A 17837-nucleotide genomic window follows, 5' to 3' on the forward strand; every position below is an offset into this window, starting at 1 on the left:
AAGTGCCTAGTTTATGCAAAGTGCTAGCGCCCACGTGCCATACACGTGATTGGGAGCCATTTCGTATCCTATTACCAGTGCTGGAAATGAGAGTTGCAGGTGGATGGCATGTTTCTTTTGTGTAGAATGCCTCTTCTGTTTCACCAGATGTTAAGCATTTTATAAGATAAATACTGCTCAGATTTATGTCCATTGATAAGTTCTATTTCACTTTTAGCAGTTGCTTCCTTGGTTTTAATTCTTTAATAAAACAAAACTTGAAGGAAAAAAGTAAAAATTATTAATTTAGATAGTATGTATGAGGCATATGGAAAGTGGAGACAATTGGATGTCGGCATAAGATTTCTTAAGAAATTGGCAATAACCTGCCAATTGTATGCCCAGTAGGAAACCTCCTCTATATTGTATTGAGCACAAGCCATGCCCAATATTAAGGGATGACCATGAACCCCATCTAATGAAAGATTTTTCTTTTTTATGTATTGACTTGATCTTTTGCCTGGTTATTCTTTTTGTTTCCCTACCTTATAATTTATAGAGATTAAGAAATGAACCAAGAGAAGTGTATGTATTGACATATTTATAAATATGGAGTGCAGAGCTTAGTAACATTTGATTTCAATCTCAAATACGCAAATGAATGGCTATGTTCTGAAAAAGGCTGGGTGCATGGGGCTCTTATTTTATCCGTACATGCAGAGAGATTGTTTCCTGACTGTGTTCCAAGTATACTCACATTTCCTCTCTTTTTTTTGTTCGTCTTGATGTCTAAAGCTAATATGATTGTGCTGATAAACAAGAAAAAAAGGGTTATTCTCAAGGGAATGGACCAATAGATTACCCCCTACTCATAACCTACGAACAGAAAATTCCATGCAGGCTATTCAGTTGAACCTGCAATGCCGTTCAAGATATGCCTAAGCATAACGCCATGAATAAACGAACATTAAGTTTTTGGCGGGCATTGCAGAACGAACACCGTGCATCACCAAATTAACGGTCAAAAGAACAATAAACTTCGTCATTGCAATTTCAGACCCCTACCATTATGTTCTAATGTATCTGAGATTTAATTGCCAATACCTGTTATCCTCTTACATTAACCTTCGGAAATGCCTCTGGCTCTTCGATCAATCATATACATATCAAGTCTACCAACAAAACATCCAGCGTATTTGGTTAACATGATTCGATCAGAGTCATCATTCCGATCCATTTCCCTTGTTTTTTATCTTCTTTTTTTTTTAAAGCAAGCATTCCTCATGATCCATCATTTAATTGAATTTTCATTGTCATTCAAATCAAAACCGCACGAAGTAAAACCAGCTTGAACCTTTTGACAAGCAAACTCCTAATCTCGGACCACTGAAACAAACTTCCACATGTTCGACATCCCATGCAGCAACTGAACAGCATATCACAATACTCAGCACTCGTAGAAGGAAAGGATGGACCTAGCCACTGAGTTCTTGCCTTGTATCAAATGCGTATTCCATTTCCTTCAATTTCAGTTATCTATTCTGTGTTTAATTGGATACAAGTTACAGAAAATGGAAGCAAAATGGAAAAACAAGAAAGAAAGAAAGAAAGAAAAGGTGGAAAAACAGAGGTTACAAAACGAAATCAAAATCATAAACACTAGAAGAAAAATTACTTCAGCACTATACAAAAGTTCAGAAACCTACAGCCTGTACCGTTCACTGCAGCAACAGGTAGCATTCGCCAAGAGCCAGCTCAAGTCACTTGAATGAATTCATTTACTACAAAGTAACTTCATCATGAAGGGATCCGTCGACAGAGATTTCTTTCTCAAGTTCGTCGATCACAAGCTCGATATTCCTTTTGTAACTTGGCATGTAATGGTCGTTGATCATTGTCTGCGAGAGTCTCAATTTACCATACAATGACCTTGGTGTCAAGAAAATCCCAATCTTAGGCTCTGGTTCTGGGCTTTCATCATCATGGTCGGCATTTACATCTTCGTCTGCTGTCTCGTCCGGAAGGATGGTCACTATGTGCATGATTTTTCCGGCAGGGTAGAACCTATGAACTTCCTTCGTTTCAGGGAGCACACCATTTGATGTGCTCTCAGCTACCTCAGCAGCAGCAGCAATCTCCTCCTCCTGTATTTCTTTCTCCACTTCAGCTTCCCCGTTCTCCCTTGGCCTGTACAACTCATTCTCAAGTTGTTGCCACAGCTCAACCTCAGTCATGCTTTCCTCCTTCCTACCATGACCCATGAGATCTTCACCATCACTGTCATTGTCATCATCCTCCACATCAGCAGCATGGGATGTTTCACAGGTACGAGAGCACTCAATTTCTGAAGTCCATCCTACACCCTCGGATGTGATGACCTCTGTGGTTTCCACAGTGGTGGTCCCAGTTAATGTCGCCAGAGGTTCAATAGTTTCAGTTGAAGTGGAGGATTCTCTGCCGTTTTCTTCTAATCTTATACCTGAGACAGACAATTTGTTGCGACGACGGGGCCCAATACATGACCATGATGATAGGCGGAGTGGTTGTCGAGTCCATGCAGCCTGAGCCACATGCCGAGCACTCCTCATCACGACCTGGACAACACATAAAAAAGCTGGATCATGATTCATAAAGGGGCAACAATCCACTGGTAGGAAGCCAACATAGCCAAAACGGTGCTATTCTTGAACATGGACGCTCAACTTTCCCATAAGCTACATTTGTTCTTTTGTTTGATCGTGCAATACCAACTGGCATCATCCACATTACAATCAAGCAGAAGGTAATCTGAATGTGGATCAACTACTGTTGAACATTTTCTAACCAACAATTCCATTCTTCATTGCAAACATAAATGTCAAAAACATGAAAAATTGCATAGTGCTTGGAAAAAAGTAAAGGATAGATGGTCCAGTGGTCCCAGAATAAAGAACAAGGCACCAATAGATTAAGAAATTGAAGAAGCAAACCTGTGTTCCACTAGAAACTGGGCGTAGGATAGCACCAGCCCCAGCTACTCTTGCTCTAGCACTGGCAATTGATGGAAGTCTTGACCCGAGGGCAGTAGCAGAACGATAAACCGTACTCAGTATTCTTGTCTGCTCAATTTGACTTCGAAGGTCGTTCAGCCAAGCTGATGTTGTCACCTGTCCAACATAAATATCTTGAATAAACAAAATTTAATTACTAAAAGAATTTCCAGATAACACCACTAATTGTTAAAACACAGTTGATAAAATATAGACATCTGATTGACAGGACAAGAATGGTAAAGGGATCAAAATTCCACTCAGATTATTGTATTTTATAACCCCTGCTAATGTTTATGTTCTAAAACCCCATGATACCACTGCAGTAGCCACACATTCTGATATTTGGATTGATATATGATAACAAGTTTTCTTGTTTAAATGGGTGTAGTTAATCACAACAATACAAAAACATGTCACTTAGATTTTCTAAATCCACAAGCAAGCATTTCAGAAAATATTTGGTCAAACCAACATGAATAATCAAAGTTGTGCATATCTGGATTTAGTCTGCCAGATACTGCTTATGAAGACAAAAAAAAAAAAGCATGCAAATGATTATTAAAGACATTGTAGAACATATGATAACAGAGAAAGAAATATAGTACAGTGGCAGATTTGAACAGAAGGGCACGGATGAGAACAAGTATGCAGAAGCATGGACCAATGTTTAAGTGCCAGTGGCACAGGTGTGCTGGCCAGTGCATAGCACATGCTGTGCCAGTGCAAATACCAGTTTTGTGCCAAAACAAAAAATAAAAATAAAATAAAAATAAAAATAATTTCAGTTAAGAGATATTTAAGAAAAATTTATAGATGCTGCGTCGAATGCTGATACTAGCCTGGTGCAATATGTGCCGGTTGGCACAGCTGAAACTTGGATCCATGGCAAGGATGGTTGTCAAACTAGCAATAGGTAGACTCAGGACACACTCTGAAAGCCAGCTTTAGGACCCTATACTTTCGCTAGCAATTCTCTAAATGCTCATAACTACAATGAGACTTATTGGGCATGTTTTGCACAAAAGACAAAGTACTAGTTGACGAAAATAATGTCGCAACAAACACTATTTCAATTATGAAAAGGATGGCAAAAGTACTTAGATTCAAAAATTAATCAGATTAAAAGAAAAAACACAAACTGCAATCTTTATAGGAATATGGATCAAATCAAGTAGTTAGTGTTTCAAATTTTAGGGCATGATATTCTCCCAAGAAAGCATAATTCACTAGTTGTATGTAGCCTATAGGGAAATAAGAGACACATTAAAATCTCTGTGAATGTTTAAAAAGCCCAATTTTGGTCAGGTGCAGGCACTTCTGGCTTGGTGGTCATGGGCCCAAACATTGAGGCCTGACCAGAATTTGGGCCTGGCCCGAGCAAGATCAAAATTAAATACACTCAGCTTGACCCAGCCAGATCTTTTAATTGATATATTTTTATTTATCCCATTCTAATCTCATTGAGGAGAGGCGAGAGGTTAGCAACCATTGTCTCCCCCCCCCCTCCTCCCTCCCTCCACCCTTTCTCCTGATTTCTCCCTCCTTTGCCCCTTCTCTCTCAGCACTGCAACCAGACAGAGCAGGCCCTCCAAGTACATCCACTCCAACCCCACCTCCCTCTCCCCCCTCCCCCTCTGACAGAACCATCATGAGGCATGACCCCATCCTTCTTTCCACCATTTCCACTAGAGCGGCAAACCTAGGGCATGGAGGTTAAGCCGAACTAGGTCGCACTCAAGCCTAGAGATTTAATGTTGCCGCCCAAGTTGTAGAGGTCTAGGTTAAAGCAAGGCAAATGGAATGGAGGTCACTGCATGACCAATTTTTTGGTATAGACAAGCCTACCCCCTTAGTTGACTCTGTTTGTTTAAGTGCATCTTTAGCACTTGCGTACAATTGTACTCTTTAGTTCAATCTCACTCAATTTACAAACCAAAAATGTACCATCATTCTTCTTCAAGCATATGGCAAATATGATTTCACCTCAAACCTATTTTAAGTCACATTAAGATACCTATCAGAGGATGATGTCATACAAACATGCGTAAGTTTGACCATGAACAACCACCAATCCTCGGAACCATACTCAGGACCTAGCACTGGACCATCTCATTAAAGGCCCCTTGCTACAATTAATAATTGGTAGAGTTTTGGTTGTAGCCAAAGACTAGCCAAAGTTATGGATTCTCTAGCTAGTCACCTACAAAACATCACCCCATCTGTAAATGAGATCATAACGAATGACGAATAAGATGAACCTCTGGCCTTTTTTGAATGAAAAGCTTCATAAATGTTAACACACACTTCGGATTGCATACTTGGTCAATATTTTTTTATCAAATCTTCCAGTATTTTGAGGCACCTAGTATGCTACCTCCTCACTCTAAAGTTTAAACCCATGAAATTGAATGGCATCATCCTGGATTACACTCAGGGGCATACATGTCCATGGGTGCCCTGCATGCAGATGTGCAATTATAAATTATAATACACCCAAGATGTAAAAAGAGGACTTTATGCCCATTGCAAAATCAATGATCCAAGTTGGAAGAAAAAAATGTAAACCATCAAAATAAGATATACAAGGTATACAATGCCTATTTGTAAAATATCATATGTTTTTATAATACACATCAAATGTAAAAGGAGGATTTTGCAATATGTGCAAAATCAACGATCCAAGTTGAAAAAAAAAATCCTAAACTATTTAATGTGATCTATAAAGTCTAAAATGCCTATGTACAAAATATCATATGTTTTAAAGACCCTTAGCCTATAGATCAAGTTATCCCACATATAGTTCTAGTGGCACAACACATGGTGCTGATTTTGGTGCACTATTCACAGGTGTAGGGGTCTTCAAAAGATATGATTTTTAGGCATTTTAGACCTTGGAGATCACATACATTGTTTAGGCTTTTTGTACATAGTGTTCATTTTGTGCACCTTAACCAAAAACATATGATTTTTTTTGCACAATTTATATAACTAATTTTTCCACTGGATGTAAATTCTTGCCTTTACACAAAAATATGCATGTAGATAAGCATTATAAAATATTCCTCCAAGTTATAATGCAACCCTTAATGGTTCTGCCCCAAAAATAATTCACATGCAATTACGCAAAATCCACTTTTTTATAGGAAAAAATCCTCTTTTCCAATTATAACTAATGTGCGCAGCAGAACCCTCCATGTCTAAAAGACTCTTTGTTATATAAAAATGTTTAATCAGGTTAAAAATACAATAAATGCACTGCTTTAAATTCTTTCAAAACATATCAAATCGCAGAACAACAAATTGGCCTAACACACTTTCTCATTTTAAAAAGCTTAATTTTTTATTTTATTTTATTTTGTTTATTTTTTATATTTTACTGCTGGGTTATGGGCCATGTCCTGAAAGTTGCAAATATCCTTATTGACTAAACAGGCCTGCTGTGAAAGAAAATCTATTCTTCTCTTATTACAAAACATAGATTAATTAGAATAAAAAAAGTTATATCTAAATATCACCTCAGTTCGCAGATCGTCTACTGAAGCAGCTGAAAATGTTGGCACCAAATCAGCACCATTAATAACTGAAGTAATAAAGTGTGTGCCCGACTCAGCCAACTCCCATGTCATACAAGCAGCTGCATGTGCAATGAAAGTAATTAGTTGTTAAGATCATAATCACAAATTCAGAGGTCATGAACATTTGGTTAGAGGTGAATATTTGGAGTTCAAAAAAAATCCAGCAAATTTGTTGAAAAATCAGGAGTGTACATATAACCAAAAAATAGGGAATAGAACAAAAAAATACACTACCAGCATCATTATATGGCATGAATAGTTCGTAATACAAAGATTTCTCAAATTAGCCTTGAATAACTTGTGAATAAATCATAAACTTGTGCATAATTTGTGGATAATTGAATGGTTCTGGTTTGATTTGTTTACAGAGTATAACACAGAATCATTTGGCCAAGGAGAAAACCAAGAATCAGTCTATAATGTTTCGAACTTGGATAATACTGTCATCATTCTAAAGATGATATTGAAAAAAAAAAGTATTTTCAACATTATGCTTCTGTTCTAGGATTAGCATGATATGGTGTATATACTACACCAAAAATGCTAGTGATCTCTTTGTTATAGTAGGCCACTATAAGCAAGCAGTAGATCACACAAGGTAGTTTCTTGGTAATATGCAAGTAAATACAGATATAAACTTTGCATTCTGATAGACCAAATTATTATGACACTTAGATATGCATATCCGACTGCCCAATTCCTATGACCACAAGCATGATTACAAGTTCTATGAATAGCAAAGAACTAGTGTCACACGAAGAGATTACGGCCCTGTTTGGGGGAGCTGTTGGCAGTAGAGCTGTTGGAAGTAGAGCTGTTGGAAGTAGAGCTGTCTGAAGTAGAGCTGTTATAAAAAGCTGTTTGCTGTTTGGTAACTACATTCGTAAAGTGTTGTGGTACTTTGTTTTGTGTTTGGTAAACAAACTGAGAAAGTACTTTTATATGACAAAATTACCTTAAAGGACATTGCATAGTATTATACAACACAACATAATAAAACATAACATAAATTAATACATAAATATACGATATAGTATAATATTATTGTAATATAAAATAATATTATGTTAATATAGCATAATAGTAATATAATTATTAGAGTAGATTAATATTTGGTAATATAACATAATAATAAATTATTTAACATAACATATTAATGTATTATGATATAATGTAATATATATTATATTTATAGTATAATACAATAATAAAAGTATAAAATAATATAATTATTAGTATAAATTAATTTCTCATAATATAACATAATATTAAATTATTTAAAATAACATATTAATGTATTATAATGTAATGTAATATAATACAATATTTATAGTATAATACAATAATAAAGGTATAAAATATTATAATTAATATTATAAATTAATTTTCCATAATATAACATAATATTAAATTATTTAAAATAACATATTAATGTATTATAATGTAATGTAATATAATACCTTTTTTTACGGAAGGGAGTCTGACGGCTTGGGTTCTTGGCTCCAGCAGATTTTTAGGTTTATATAGGGATAAACTATGTAATTATGTTATTTTAATATGGGCATTTTTGTCAAAAATACAACTTTCCGAAAAAGCTGAAACAGCTTCCTCCCAAAAGCTCCAAATTGGAGCTTCCTCCCAAAAGCTGTTTTCAGCTTCCCGCAAAAGCTGAAACAGCTTTTTGAAAAATTTACCAAACACAGTTTTTCATCTAAAAGTACTTTTGGAGGGCCAGAAAGTGCTTTCTGGCCCTCCAAAAGCTCCCCCAAACAGGGCCTACATCGTCATCTGTGAAAGATGCAATAACTGGAGACAGCTTCTTTAGAGGAAAACTAAGATTTGGACCCTCCTAGTTTCATGCACAATCTCTCCCACTTATCTTCCAAGCACATTGGCACTAGTGCTGACACTAACCACCATTTAAGTGTGACACAGCCTCAGAGAGGAGAATCAGAAAACATCAAACACTAATAGTCGGCATACAGGAATCAAGCCAGCCTTGTGTAACAGTTGTATGATTGTATCATTGTAATTGACAATAAGTTCAGAAATAATATCCAGAAAGAAGAAATGTCACCCCCAAATGTTGTAATCTGCAAGTTTATAGAACATCATGAATGATGGTAACAAGAGGTGAGAAAGTTGATTATGCCAGTACAAGGTTGGTCCTGAACCACATGTGATTAAATTTGTCAAGACCACATGTGAAGGTTGACTTTATGTGGACAACAACACTTCCTTGATGGAATTTGTGGAGGTCGTTATCAGTTACCTCCTTAACTTGATAGGAGGACTTCTGAAGGCACAAGGAGAGAGACACAGAGCGATGCAAAATTACATTTAAATATAGTTAAAACAATTCTCTCAAAAAAGATGACATTCTGGACATACCCAATGCCATGAATTGATGAAGTCCCTGGACTCGCTTCAAAGATGCTTTCTTTTATTCTCCTTAACTTGTGTTTCTTGTATGACTTCATGTGTCTAGGGCCTGTAACCCTCAATGTTTATTAACTATAGAGGGAGCTAATATGAGTGAAGGATAGGTATTCACCATACTTTGGAGGATGATATGGAATTTTTCCCCTAGAAGACTGAGAACCATCAGATTCACCATGTGAAAAGGGCACAACTAGGTGGAAGGTTGTCTTGTGCCGGATAGAGGCATACCAATCTAATAGATGAAAGAATGTGGATTGCATATAACTCATTTGATAAATGGCAAACCTTCGTGAGAGGCGGAAAGATGTGACATCCATGTGAGAGCAGTTGTCTTACATTCTATGCACAAGAGTAAACAGAAAGCACACAAAATAAAAATGATAATGCACAGGCAGAAAAAAGGAGAGAAAAAAGAAAAATTAATTTTCTCCTTTTCTCTTACAAGATATGCTTCAAGCTAGCTATTCTACTTGCTGAGAAAGGGCTCTTTACCTTCCTTCTAGATAGGACTTGTATCAATAAGTTTGCTCTTCTTAGGCTTCTCTTTAGCCATATAACTTCTTCAGTATAGAATGTAGAGGTTTGGACCTTGTTATATTAAATATTGAGATACTAAAATGAAAGTTTTCTTCTTGACCTTGGCCTGGCTCTCAGCTAAAACTAGAGGCACCACCTTTACAAGGGAATCTCTTGCCTACTGCTTATAGATAAAAGACCAAACCAAAACAGGCTTAGATACTTAGTAGCACTAATTCTCAAAGGCAAAGGTTTCATCCACCTTCGACTTGTAACTAGAGGCACAATACTGCACCCTCTAATTTAAAACAGGGCATAAAATATGGCTTTGTCAGCCAACTCAATGGACCAAAGTCAGTCTTACCCAGATATTTGGTACTAGCACCAAGAGTCCAAGTATTCCAAAGTGTTTTACACCAACTTCCAAGAGATCTAACATGGTGACAATTCCATCCAATACAAATATATGAAACCATTAAGATAATAAAACATCAAATCAAATTGATTACTAATTAGTTGGCTTGCCCCCACGCAAATATTACAATTAAAAAAGACAGATGTGTCACTTTGGTGCTTAAATATTTTTAGTACTAGAAAAATAAGTGCAAACTTAAGTATTATCACATGCATAAAAAACTCTTTACAGGACATTCTGTGACAACTATTGAAATAAGGATGGTCTATTTTCTGGGTACCAAATACCATGATGATATGCTCAGGCATCCAGTGTTGTAAATCCACAGATCTTAAAAATGAAGTGGCTCGGTAACAAACCTGTGACATGACAATGGTTTCAGAAGCCTACGCTATCAAACCATTAAACCAAAACTATTGTCATCTCAAGATAACCAGATACAAAACTTTACGCAGACATAGCATCTCTATGAGCATGCACAAAATGTAGTGCTGATCTGACAGTGCATTTGATTTGTTGGTTCGACTGTATGAAGTGGTCAACAGATCCCAGCCCATATGATGTACTCATATTGATGCCTATTTGAATGCACCTTTGCATATAAAGTCCACCTAATTATCATATATTACTCATTTATCATTCAACAGATGTTTAAAGCACATTAAATGTAAAGAGCTAATTTTATGGTGGTTGTCACTTAAAAACCTTCTGTTATGGCTAATATATAAATTCCAGAAAGAAACGTAAGTTTCTTCCTAGTGATTGTTTTACGTAAATTGTCTACAACCATATGGTCCATCAAAAATAAATTTGATGAAATAAAAAGAAGGGATGTATTGAATTAGTTGTTATCATGCTTATAGTGGACAAAAGGGAAATGAATATACGTCCTAGTAGCCATAGGTTTCTTTCTTTTTTTATTTTTTAGTTAAATTATGTAAGATGCTTCAACTACTTATGTCCATTAATTATAACTCTTTAAAGTCAAATAATGCAACTAAAGAGATGGAACAAGGACACCATGGTTAATTCAAGTTCAAAGAACTATCAAGGAAGATAGCTGAGAGGCAAATAACAAAAATAATTAAGAAAAGAATGCCCAATGATCTATATAAGAACTGTACTTAGCAAATAGCATATAGCTAAACAAAATAAAATATAAATCCTTTGCAAATTAGTTGTATTCAGATTACAGCCATAGCCATCTATCATGTAATAATAAAAATACTATAGGTTTCATAATGTTAATCCTTGTGGCTGAAATAAAGCTTTTAACTTTTAAGTTATAGAATTAATGATTTGGGAAATGTAAGCTGAACAAAATGCTGAAAGAGCCTCAGGACAAACCTGGAGCAAATGTAACACAAGTAGTGGTGGCAAACTCCTGCTGCTCCCGCAAAACATATGTTAAAATGGCTGCTGTGCCTCCACCAAGTGAGTGCCCAACAATCTAAGCAGATTTTCATAAAAACAAATCAGAGAAAGAACAATAAGGTACAACAGCATCTCCAGTAACAGTCTATTAATCAAAATATTGCAGAATGATATTAGTTCAGATTTATGGTAGAATTCAAAAATGGGAGCGTTTGCAGACTCATAAAAATAGTAAAGTAGGTAAAAATTGCTACAGATAATAGAAAAGAAAAATACAGTAAATAAAAACATGAAATTGCATATATAATTACATGCTTAACAAGTTTTCCGTGCCAGACTCTGAACCACTACTTCAGATATTTAACATCAAATTAAATTAAAGATTTCCTCAAAGATGTCATGCTACAAAGGAAAGTAAAAGAAAAACAGAAGCAGGGACAGCAGAAACTCTAGATCATAGCTTACTTTTAGTTTGTAATCAGGATATTCATGTAGTGCTTGCGCAAGACAAGGAGTTGCAAGTTTTGCAATCCACCGGGCAGCTGCAACCATTCCACAGTGTGCATAGCCTAAAACTACATCACTGACACCACCTTGATGTACAACGGTATGATGGAATGGTACAACTGCACCAGTTGCAGCTGTCAAAGTATCTCTGATGCTATGGGTTCCCCTAATCAACAGCAGAATACATTTTGTACTTTTGTCAACTAAAATTGTAAATGCTGGCTTCAATATCTGCAAAAATATAAAACAAAACAAACTATAAATATGAAGTCAGGAGAAGTTACTTCTTAAAAATATAGAGAATCATAGATACATATATATACGTATATGCCAACAAACATACATACATACATGCGAATATACATATATATTCCATTTTTTAAAAATGACAATTCATTGCATCGAATAACAGGGGAGAAAAAACTTTCCAAACTTCAAAAGTAAGAGCTGGTCATTACTCACTCCTGCTTTAGGCTCCTGGAATAGAACATCTTCTTGAGAGTAACCAGTGACCTCCAAGAATGTTGGGAATGGCTTTTTTGAAAAATGCCAGCAAAGAGTCAACAAATTTAAAAGATATTTTAGTTCAGCAATAACTGATGCTCCTTGAAGCTGTATACTCTCCTTTCCAGCATATATCCTAGCTACATGTAAGCTTCCCTGCAAGATATATATATAAGGTTGAGGTGTAAAAATGTTCACAAAACCTGGTTACAAAATACAACATAAGCTACACAATGAAGAATGTTTTGCTCGCAAAAAGAACATGACAAACACTCCAAAACCATAAATTCAGTTTTCTGTTTAGCATGAGGATAAGCATGGTTGATACCTGGCACATAAGTGCACCTGGATACTTTAATGTCGAGAATAACATTAACAGAAAACCTATCAATGACCTACTTCCTCTTGAGCTTCTTGAGAATGAGACCAAAAGCCCAATATTGAGAGGATTTGCAAATATATCAGGTCAGAAGCAAATGCACCACCCAGATAGTGCACTTTTCATGCTCATAAAATCTATATTATCCAACCTCAAACTTGTAATTGTCCTTACCAAATGTGCACGACAATAAAAAAATTTGCAATGCAGCTTCATTTCATAAATATATGGCTAGTGTTACAAAGCACTATCTGGTGCAAATTATATTCCTACTGTAAATAGGGGTGATAGGCATGGCATATCAAATAATAAAAGAAATGTATATGTATTTGCCAACTGGACATAAAAACTTTGGGGAATGTATTAGGTCAAAATTCAGCACAAGTAGCATCTGGTGCAAGCCACATTTGCTAGTCACAAACAATGGGCCTGATATACGAAAACTTGATGAAGGAATAAGTATTTTTCTTGTCAAACGGCTACAAAAAAATTTGGCATGTGTTCTGTGCAAGTTATTTGAGAGAATAACAAGGAGTAATGAGGAGTAAATAGGAGCTAGTCTTTGCAAATATAAGTTCGATATGTGTCGCTTCTACTTTGTGAAAAGAATCTAAATAATTAGAAGAAAGGTTATGTTCAATATTATAAACAGAGACAGTCATGTTATGGAATGCCTAATCAATGATGTATCTCTTAAAGGCCTTCCTAGTCTATGAAGTTTGGAGTTAATCTGTTTAAGAACAGGTGCTTCTTGCAGGCATATACTCAACCAAAGGATGGTACAGCGAACCCATTTATGAATTAACATCTGTGCAAAAGAATAGATCCCCAATTTGCTTTTTCTCTTTTGATGCCTTATCCTCCTACTGAACATAACAGATAAATACTTTCCACAAATATCTACCAAATCATACAACTCTACAACAGTATGTCAGTTAATGACAATATGCAGTCCAGGGTACAAAAGAACTTATGAGGTGACTCCTACAATGGATGCATGCAGCTAAAAAGATGGTTGACAGATATCCTTGTAGAATATATTTATGCCAAACAATTATTAGCACAAATATTAGCCTTATGGTTAAAAGCACTGATAAGACTGTCAAACAATCCCTCAGCCATTGTAACGTGACCTATGGTGTTTGTTGTCATTTCAGCTACAGAATCAGAACTCGCTAGATCTTGGTAATAATCTTACATATCTGTTTTCTGTCAAATAAGATAGATATGAAAATTCAAAAGATAAGTTTCGAACTGAAGAAAGTTATAGAGGGATTACATTTTATCTCATAAAGTACTTTCCTCTTTCTCAAAACCCAATTTATCAGTTAAAGTCAGTGCACTAATTGGTGTCATTTCAGGCCTTCGATTCTTGACTTCCTTTCCTAGAACCATCTGGAGGCAACAGTTGAAAAGAGAATAGACAATTGATTTTCATGGGAACTACAAAGACTGCATAGGCCCTTCCAACATTTAAGTTCTCATGACGAATATTTTTCTTATCCTTTAAAACCAAATTTACTGAATTTAAGATGACTTAAGAGAAAGGTAATTCAAGTGAAATCATCCCTTGGAACTTTTTTCCTTTTAAGAAACACTGAACATTCTCTATGGCAGGGGATTTCTTCTGCTTCATGCATGGAGGATGTTTAAGGTCTTGCAAACTAATTATACCTTCAATAAGTACCCTCTTTTCCCACCCATCATAAAGGAAGAAGTCTCCTGCTTATTTTTCTCTTTCAAGTTTCAAGATAACATTCTCACTTCTCTTTTCTCATAACAGAATGTATAGAAAACAGGACTCAGTCCTCCTGAGCCTTAGCCTAATAAATAAGCTACAAAACAAGCTTAAAGTAACCTTCTTTTCTTTAATTAACCAAAAAAAAAAAGAGAGAGATAGTAGGAAAAAAGCATGACAAACATGGCAAAAGAAAAATATATAAGTTATGATGTTTTTCAGAATATATATAAAGTTAATTTTCATAATAACTTGCTCATAGTTTGCTCCTACCACAGATACCTAGCACTCTCAATTGGTACATCACTCTTTCATGAGAAACAACACATAATTATTCATAAATATATTATATGCTATCAGATAAAACTACAATAGGAATGTTTTATAGAGTTGAGATAAGTTCAAAATACAACAAGCCAAACCTGAGCAAACCAAAGCTAAACTTCGCTCAGCTTGTTTACAACCCAAAATAAAAGGAGTGCTCCATAAAGTTGGGAACCATCACTTTACAAGTTTAAATTAAAAAGGATTTAATCAAGTAAATAATCATCTTGGCATTCTTCTTCATAATGGTAAGCCAGAACCCAAGTATATGGTTCATATTTCAAACTATAAAAAGAAAGAAAATAACACGAAGATCAGAGGAACAATTAGTTAAAAATATTGAATAACCACCGAGAATACCTTGGTATATCAAAATGCATCTAAGGGAAAGTGAATGTTCAACATAGCTTATAAACACAATTATGGTATAAAATTCTGTCCTATTATCTAAGGGAAAGTGAATTTCATACCCCGTGTAATGTACTTTCAGTGGCTTATTTCTTACTTCAGAAACAATTATGGTATAAAATTCTGTCCTATTATCTTCTTGCAATTCTTCATGCAACATGGGGAACTTTCATCAGACTCATCTAAAAGTTGTAATCAACTCAGCAGAGTACACTAACAAAATTTTCCTATACAGCTTATAATTAAATTTCTTCAAATAAAATAAGGGCAACAACTGTAAAGCAAAATACTGAAGTAGCATCATCTGTCTCAGATTAAATTCCATTTAATCGAATAAAACAGTTCATAAGTTCTCAATAAACTTTCTTTGCACAACACAAACAGATGTACTAATGATTACCTGCCTCTTTAAGAGAAAACTGATGCCAAAAGCCAGATCTCCTATAGGCCATTTACCCAAGGTCTCAGAGTAAGTGAACCTAAGTGTCTCTGACAAGGTTGATATAGTCTCCAACCACGTTGCAGGGGCCTGTGCCGGCCTATGAGACAACCGATTCCTTTTGAGGAGAGTAGATTTGGACCCATCACCACCATTTTCACATTCACCATCATCTTGAGACCGTTCAGCCTGTAATCTCCGACTCAATGTGTAGTAAAGAAGAGCAGCAGCACCCGCTGCAGTTGCCATGGTCGCCGTCGCCATCTTGTTCAAGAATCAGTACAAAGCGATCTACGAGCCATCATTTCAGCATAACAATTAGCGGACAAGAGGAGCAAAAATAGATCTTTATCCACCAAATCTCCCAAATTCTGTCATGAAGGACAATATTTGGTGACAAATTGATTTCTCGGAGCAAGGACGATGATACTCTCTATATTTTCACATAATTTGAAAAACTAATAGTAATGGAATGCAGGAAACCACTTTTATCCAAGAAAAATGCAGATTATGACTCTTTTATTAAAAAACAAAAAAATCTTTCTCGATTACCAGACACGATTCTCTACCGTATCAAACGTAATCACACCAAATTCCACCAAAATAAAAATACCCGGAAACGAAAAATTATCAACGAAAACCCCGACCTCGACAACTCTCAAGGATCGAACCCGGCCAAACCCTAACAATAATCTGACCTTCACGCATCAAAATGTCCGCAGAAACCCTAAAAAAAGAAGGGAAGAGGTTCGACACGTACCTGAGATCAACTTCGGCGGCACTCAAAGGATTGAGGAGATCTACTGAAGAAGAAAAAGAAGAAGAAGAAGAAGAAGAAAGAAAGAAAGAATCGGCGAGAGGATTTATATATTTATGTATATCGTTTTTTTCTCTCTCTTTTTTTTGCTTCTAAAAATCGCAAGAGAGGTTCCTTTCGTAATCCTTGCTTTCCCTTTTCCGGGCAGCGGTTCCGGGACCCGGGTACCTTCAGCGAGATCCCTCGCGTCATTCAACGCGGGGCCTACTAGACCGGGCGAGAACGAGAACCGGCGGTCAACGGCAAACAGAAGCCGCTCTGGCGGTGGGGTTAGATTTGCCGGACGGTTTCTGAATCCGGTTCGGGGCAGATGTCACAGTAACATCCCAAATCTATCTCATCAGAACCGGCGGCTCAACTGCCTTAAAAATATGATTTTTTAAAAAAAAATAATATTTTAAAAATGTTTTTCCTGTAATATGTGTTCCTTAATTTATACATTATTAATAAATAATTCCAGTAACAAATGCGGGTCGAAAATTGGGACGGATAACTCAACATTATTAATATATATACATTATTATACATTATCAATATATATATTTATGAAGATAAATTAAGATAGGAATATCTATAAAGTTATGTTTGATTTGTTTTGAAAATCTTGGACCACTAGAATTGAAACCCAAACCTCTCTCAAATAAAGATGAATTTTAACCAGTTGAACCAAGGCGCATATATGGTTCATACTTTATGCGCATATATCTTTTTTATAAAAGTAGGGGGAAAAGAGAACGATAAAAAAAATGAAGAGTTATTATGTGTGAATTCTTCTCTCACTTTAATGACATGGGCTCCTGAGATATTTATTTTTGAAGATAAAACTTTTAGCTATGATAATTATCTAGAGGGTGGAGTTTAACTTCATTTTATGTAGTGAAAATAGATGAATCAAAAAGTTGCCTCATTGGCTAGAACAAATAAATTCATATAAAAATGTAATTTTATTTTTTTTTGAAAAAATACACTCATATTTATGTTTTTTAAGGAGAAATGAATTGCACTAGCTAATAATTTATATGAAGAATTTTTTTTTTTGGTACAATAGTTGGCTTTTTTTTTTTTTTCAAGCTTTCAGACTAGCCTTTTTGAAAGCAATGATATTGACATTTTGTCGAACCAAAGGCATACCAATTGAAAGTATAACTTGCTTGATTCAAGAGAATATATACCTGGTATTACATTTACCTATGGCAGCATGGACAATAATTGATGAGAATATTGATACCAGCTGCACGGTTGCAGTCATTTTCCCACAAAATTAAACTTCATAAAACGTCGAACTCCATTATACTGGAAGCCCATGGGAAAGAGAACTCGAAAGGGGAGCTTTGATACCTATTTCTTTTCAGTACAGTTTCTTTAGTCCTTTACGCCACCATCAATCC

At 35.6% G+C, this 17837-nt stretch overlaps 1 protein-coding gene across 2 annotated transcripts; it reads right to left on the bottom strand.

Moving 5' to 3' along the window:
• Positions 1-1469: 1469 nt before the first annotated feature.
• On the bottom strand, positions 1470-16589 carry LOC103709338. 2 transcript variants are annotated; one of them, XM_008794638.4, is made up of 8 exons: positions 16393-16589; positions 15594-15923; positions 12303-12500; positions 11799-12071; positions 11307-11409; positions 6527-6645; positions 2949-3125; positions 1470-2573 (listed from the first exon to the last, which is right to left on the bottom strand). In XM_008794638.4, the coding sequence occupies exons 2-8, from the start codon at positions 15894-15896 to the stop codon at positions 1761-1763; spliced, it is 1986 nt and encodes a 661-aa protein (XP_008792860.2). In that variant the 5' UTR covers positions 15897-15923; positions 16393-16589; the 3' UTR covers positions 1470-1760. The 2 variants fall into 2 exon arrangements, with proteins under 2 accessions (XP_008792860.2, XP_008792859.2); XM_008794637.4 differs by having other exon boundaries at positions 15594-16003.
• Positions 16590-17837: the final 1248 nt, after the last annotated feature.

The sequence above is a fragment of the Phoenix dactylifera genome, chromosome 8 (genome assembly GCF_009389715.1).
Source record: "Phoenix dactylifera cultivar Barhee BC4 chromosome 8, palm_55x_up_171113_PBpolish2nd_filt_p, whole genome shotgun sequence".
Classification (NCBI taxonomy): Eukaryota; Viridiplantae; Streptophyta; class Magnoliopsida; order Arecales; family Arecaceae; genus Phoenix; species Phoenix dactylifera.

What these genes read in the sequence shown, in the direction of transcription:
- LOC103709338 (XM_008794638.4), bottom strand. Translation starts at nt 15,896, where the DNA reads ATGGCGACGGCGACCATGGCAACTGCAGCGGGTGCTGCTGCTCTTCTT. An exon ending in GTTTTCTCTTAAAGAGGCAG is followed by an intron (nt 12,501 to 15,593) that starts GTAATCATTAGT and finishes TATATCTTGCAG; the next exon opens with GGAAGCTTACATGTAGCTAG. An exon ending in ATCCTGATTACAAACTAAAA is followed by an intron (nt 11,410 to 11,798) that starts GTAAGCTATGAT and finishes AAATCTGCTTAG; the next exon opens with ATTGTTGGGCACTCACTTGG.